At 27.0% G+C, this 5,985-nt stretch overlaps 1 protein-coding gene across 2 annotated transcripts; it reads left to right on the forward strand.

Moving 5' to 3' along the window:
- On the forward strand, positions 1–4,483 carry LOC101498660 (WRKY transcription factor 42-like). 2 transcript variants are annotated; one of them, XM_004488125.4, is made up of 6 exons: positions 6–367; positions 826–909; positions 1,042–1,209; positions 1,846–2,148; positions 2,248–2,361; positions 3,448–4,483. In XM_004488125.4, exons 1-6 carry the CDS (start codon positions 251–253, stop codon positions 3,946–3,948), a joined length of 1,287 nt encoding a protein of 428 aa, XP_004488182.1. In that variant the 5' UTR covers positions 6–250; the 3' UTR covers positions 3,949–4,483. The 2 variants fall into 2 exon arrangements, with proteins under 2 accessions (XP_004488183.1, XP_004488182.1); XM_004488126.4 differs by lacking the exon at positions 826–909 and having other exon boundaries at positions 1–367.
- The last annotated feature ends 1,502 nt before the right edge of the window (positions 4,484–5,985 follow it).

The raw sequence follows: 5,985 nt of genomic DNA on the forward strand, positions 1-5,985 counted from the left end.
ATCTCGTTAGCCTTATTTTAATCCACCTCTACGTGATGTCATTTATTTAAAATTAGAATTTATATAAAATAAGAAGCTAAAATAAATTTTCATGGAAAAAGGAACAAGTAGTAGCTGGAAAAATTAGACTTAGCAAAGACTAGTGGTGTGTAGAATTTCATCCACTAAATTTTCTGGCTGCACCCCCCTTATATATACATTAGATCCTCATATGAAGTAATAATTTGCACAAAGGCTTCATATTCATAAAATGGAAGAAAATATTGAAATAAAGAAATTGCTCGAAGTTGATGAAAAGCAAACATATGATCACAACAATATAGATTTGCAAAACACCAAGGAAACCTCATCCTTTCATAACAATACCGTAAGTTTTCTTTCCTATGTTTATGTTTAATTAACTACACTTTTCATATTTGATTGCTCACTTTGATGATGATCTCAATTGATCATACCTAAAGTTCACTTTATACTTAAATAAATTTTACTTTTTTTCTTGGTTATAAAAGTCATATTATTTAGGTGATCTGATTTATAATTAATTAACTCTAAACTTGAGCATATATCTTATGCTTTATAATTAAGTTGAAGTACCTCATATTTGTTGTTTAAAGAAATTTTTTAGCTTATGAAAAAAATCATATATGGGTGTGGAGAAGATTTTATCTCAACATACTTTAATTTTTGAATTTTTAAGTGATCTTTTTAGTTTTTCCAACTTGATTATTTTGTTGACTATTAAAAAAATCTTGATTATTTGCTTCTTCCAATTAGAAAAAAAAAAAAAAAGAAAAAACTTGACATTTTCTTGGGAAAATAATGCAGCTAGGATCTACTCTTGTATTAAGTTTGAGCCTGAATAACACAACACAACCTCCTCATCAAATTCAAGGAAATCCCCAAATCCAAGTGAGGAGTTAATCTATATATATTATTTGTAATTAATTTGCACATTTGTTTATTTTATTATATTTTATTAATTACTTATATGTTAGACATATTCGGTATTCAATAAATTAATAATTTTATGGGTCTAATTAGATTGGAAATATACGAGTGAAGCTAGATGAAGCAAAGAAGGAGAATGAGAATTTAAGATCTATGCTAAATCTGGTCAACGAACGATGCAATGTTCTTCAAAATCACCTACTTTTGGCAATGCATATGCATCAATTATCTTCATCGCCTCAAAATAATCACAACATGCCGGTAACTTTGACTTTAACTTTCTTTCGCATTTACTATATGTTTATTTCATTCTCATTTTTGCCAAATTTAATTTGCTTGACGAGTCAAAACAAAAATATTGCTCGAAGATATTTAATATGAAAACGATCTCGTGTACTTAACTTGAGTTGGTCAACTCATCTAAATGTTTCAATTATTATAATACTTATAATTATGTCCGGTTTAGCTACAACGAGTTAAATACAAACAGATAAAATATTAATTATTTGTCATAAACTGTGTTGTTTTGTCTAATTTAACTATAAAAAAAAAGGGTGTTATTTTTGTTTGTTTATGTGTGTTGTCGATCATTAATAGGTTGCATTATTGAACCATACAATATGACAAATTCAAACTTCAACTATATATGGTGAATATGTGGTTAATTAAACCTATTTAAATCTATGATCTTTTCCATTAATTTCTACACATACATCTAATCAAATCATATATATTATATTATTATTTTTAAAATTATTTTTTCAAAATATCTCTACAGGAATTTACATAGAACCATTTGATTGAATACATGTTTTAAAGGTTTATCATATCGGTAAATACAAATTAAATCTTAAATATATTAACTCTTGCACATTTTTGTTTATAATTAAATATTAGAAGGGAAGTAGACAAGATGAGGAGGAACCAATCTTACCAACTCGACAGTTCTTAAATATTGATGAGCCTTCACCTTCATATAGTAGCAAAAAAGAAGGATTTTCCTTAGTAGAAAGCAATGAGAACAACAAGGGAAGAAAGTTTGCATGTGAGGACATTAATATTAATAATGAAGATAGTATTAATCATGAAGGTGAAATTAATAGCAAAATAAAATCGCAAGAACAAATGGAGGATCAAACATCTAAGGTTACTTGCACGAGAGCTAGAGTGTCCATAAGGGCTCGATCACATTTTTCTTTGGTAAGTACTTGTATCTCAATTTTTTAAATAGTTATAGTATACTAATCAATTATTATTTATGATTTATCAGAATTTTGACTATTAGTTTTTAATGTTCAGATGGTTGATGGATGTCAATGGAGAAAATACGGTCAAAAGACAGCGAAGGGCAACCCTTGTCCTCGAGCTTATTATCGTTGTAGTATGGGAAATTCTTGTCCAGTTCGTAAGCAGGTACACATTTTTTTATATATTGTGATAATACTAAAGTTCTACTCTTTATAATGAATCAGTATTTAAAAATTATTCAAAACTCTAATAATGATCAATGTTCCTCAGGAGTTGTCCTTCTTGTACTTACGATTGCTATGATATATAACTTAATTAGTCTTATATCCATAAAATAAAATAAAATAAAAAAATTCTTTAAGTATTTAATGAAACACACATTTTTATTTTCCTTTATATTTTTTTGAATCAACACCAAAAAAATGACTGTCTCTACCACGAGGTTGAAGGGCATCGTGGCCTTCTAGTTCGAAAGGTGATTTTTTTCGAAATTAGTATTTAAAACAATTATTAAATACCCATCCACAAGAAAGTGGTTCATTATAAAATTTGTCTCACAAGAGTAAATGATATATATATTATTGATATTCTAAAATACAATTAATTTTAGATTGGCCAATACTTTGAACATACTTAATTAATATAACTGAAAGAGAATACACTATTATGTAAAAAAAACAAAGAGAATATAATATCTTAATAGTATTAAAGTCGATTACAATCAAGTTACTTTTGTTGAAAGAAAAATATTAATAAGTACCCTAATAATACTTATTAAAAGGTTAAATGTAAAAAATATTAACAAATACCCTAATGACACTTATTAAGAAGTTAATAAATGCATTGGATATTTTGAAATTGTAAAAATTTAAAATTTTCACTCCAAATATTTTTTTTTAATTTTCTATTTTGTTAGGATGAATCTTGTTGAAATTCTCTCTTTTATTGATGATGCACATTTTAAAGGTGAAAAAGGGGGATGAACATTTTAAAGTCATGAAATTTAACTATTCTTTGAATATGAGACAGGCAGTCATGAAATTTTGGATAGATTGCTTTAGAAAACTATCACTTTAGACAATAGGCAACAATAAAATATAAGATGCTACAAACTTATATCTATACTCATAGGTTTAGTTTTACTATATATTTCAACCTTAACATATTTTAAAAGAAAAAATATTGTAGCCTCAATTTCAAATGTTATAATTATGGTATTAACTATATTAGCATTAATTGTATAATAATCAGGTACAAAGGTGTTTTAAGGATGAAACTATTTTCATCACAACCTATGAAGGAAACCATAATCATCAACTTCCACCAACAGCAAGACCAATGGCAAGTTTAACATCATCTGCACTCAACACACTCCTTTCTACCTCAACAACAAATTTACAATATGGCAACACATTCATCTTCTCTTCACCATTTTCACCTCCAAACTCCACAGCTATAGCTACTTTCTCACCCTCTCCAACATGTCCTACAATAACACTTGATTTCACAATTCCCTATAGTAACAATTTCCAATTCAAAAAGAACACTTCCACACCATTATTCCCTTTTCCATTGCAATCATTTGAAGGGTTTCCTTCAATGATAAACAAAGAGAGGAAACTTGCATTAGTTGATGTTGTGAGTGAAGCTATAGAAAAAAATCCTTCTCTCAAAGCTTCATTATTTGAAGCTATGTCCTCATTCACAAATGTAAATCCTTTAAACATTAACAACCATATACAAATTAAGTAGTAAGAGTGGTTATGATCGATCAACCTTGTTCTATACCGCCTCCGGTTCCGCCTCATCAGCCTTACACTACTCAGCTGATATGAATATCGGATTTGGATCCTCTGCCGCAACGATGCACCTTGTAAAAAATGTCCAGTTGATATAGAATAATTATATATATATATATATATGTAAAGATGGGATTCAGATCCTCTACACAATGCAGTGTATAGGGAAAAAATAATGTGTACAAAAGTGTGGTATTTCATGTTGTGGTGTGTTTTTCTTTAGTAAAAATATTTGTTGAAACGCGTGAGAGAGGATCCGAATCCAAAAAGTTGTTATATAAATAACAGCAAAAGAGGTGAAGTTGTTATAGGTAAAGTTAAGTTTATGAGAAATCTACTTCATATTTACTCCAACAAAGACATTAATCCATCGAAGGCTTCGTTCGGTTCTTGGTCATGTAACTATTATCTATCTCGATGGTTATATCGTAAAGTGTTAATTAATGGATATCTTTGTTAATAATATATATTTTTTTTCTATTTAACAAGTTGCACCTTGTAACAATAAGCAATTAGGATTTTAAATTGCGATTCCCAATTTTGCAAATTTTAAAAATCTTCGAAACGACATTGTAGTTGCAATGGTGTCTGAATTTTTGTGCAATATAAAGGTTTATAGAAAAACGCAACTGCAATTTAAAACCACAGTAAGAGTTAACCCTGCACATGTTAGCATAAAAACATAAGCATCTTGATCTTGATATCATCTCATGACTTTAACTTTATCATCAATTTCAATTAAGAGTTTTCTTCCTCTTCTTGTATCTAATATTCGTTGGCGAAAATACTTTCTGGTTTGGAGAAAATAATCTCCTAATTAATATTGTGTATCTTAATAGGTTAATCACCATCTTTGTTTTATCTATAGGGCTATAGGCTTTAGCTACCCATAACATTTTTTCTGAAAGAAGAAGGGCAGATATTTTGGGTCTGGTTGATTTACAGTTCAAAAATTTTATTTTAGTATTTTAAATTTTAAAAACTTAAAAATTTATTTGGATTACTTATTTTTAAGATCTGTTTTGTAAAATTATTTTTAATATTATACTTTTTAAAATTAAAAAAACAAAACTGATAAATGGTGTTTTACTTTTCATTTTTCAGTTTTTAAACATATTTTTGTTTTAAATTTTCTTTTTAAAAACAGTTTTTTAAAATTTATTTATAAAATAGTTTTCAAAAACTAAAACTAAAAAGTAAAACATAATTAAAGAAGCCTTTTATTATTTTTATTATTATATATCCGCCTAAAAAAATCTCTCAATGGAGAAATACCCGCATAATAAGTTTTTTGAAAAAAGTAATGAAAATTTTTTTTATGGGTGAAAAATGTACTTAAAAGTTCACAAAAATATAATAAATTACATTCCAAAAAAATCTCCATTCAATTAAATATAATTGATCATTCTCTCTATCTCACTTTTTTGTTGGTGAATCTCTATGGCACTTTGTCTCCAAATTTTATTGCCTTTATATTATTGAACTTTTTTTTTTGCAAATGATGATGTATATGTTGTTCTATGACTAATTATTATTTGATTTTGATTGCATTGTATGGATTTGTTTTACTTTTCCAATTATTTTAAATTTATTTAAAGATATAAACACAAGAATGGTCTCTAAAAGTAGAAATTAAAGTTGAAACATGATAAAGACCTATTATATGGCTCTCTTGTGACTATATATTTATTTGATGTTGTTCTTGTAACTTTGTTATGTAGTATTTATGATTTTGTGTGTACTTATGATTTATATTTATAAATGCATGGATGCATTATTTCAATGTTATTTGTTTCAAATCTAATGAACGTTTATGATGTTGTTTATAGTTTAGCATATATATTATATATAATTTTGTTTGCATTAAGATGTTAAAGATACATTTAAATCTCATAATAAAATTAAATTCAAATGAGTACCATTCATAATATTTTATTAGGTCTCTAAATAATCACATATACAATTTTTTTCATACATTAATATTATGTGT

Source organism: Cicer arietinum, chromosome 1, assembly GCF_000331145.2.
Source record: "Cicer arietinum cultivar CDC Frontier isolate Library 1 chromosome 1, Cicar.CDCFrontier_v2.0, whole genome shotgun sequence".
NCBI lineage: Eukaryota > Viridiplantae > Streptophyta > Magnoliopsida > Fabales > Fabaceae > Cicer > Cicer arietinum.

Bases quoted from the DNA above. Each gene is read 5' to 3' on its own strand.
- LOC101498660 (XM_004488125.4), top strand. From the start codon at position 251: ATGGAAGAAAATATTGAAATAAAGAAATTGCTCGAAGTTGATGAAAAG. The intron at 2,149-2,247 runs GTAAGTACTTGT...TTTAATGTTCAG, and splicing joins CTCGATCACATTTTTCTTTG to ATGGTTGATGGATGTCAATG. The intron at 2,362-3,447 runs GTACACATTTTT...TATAATAATCAG, and splicing joins CTTGTCCAGTTCGTAAGCAG to GTACAAAGGTGTTTTAAGGA.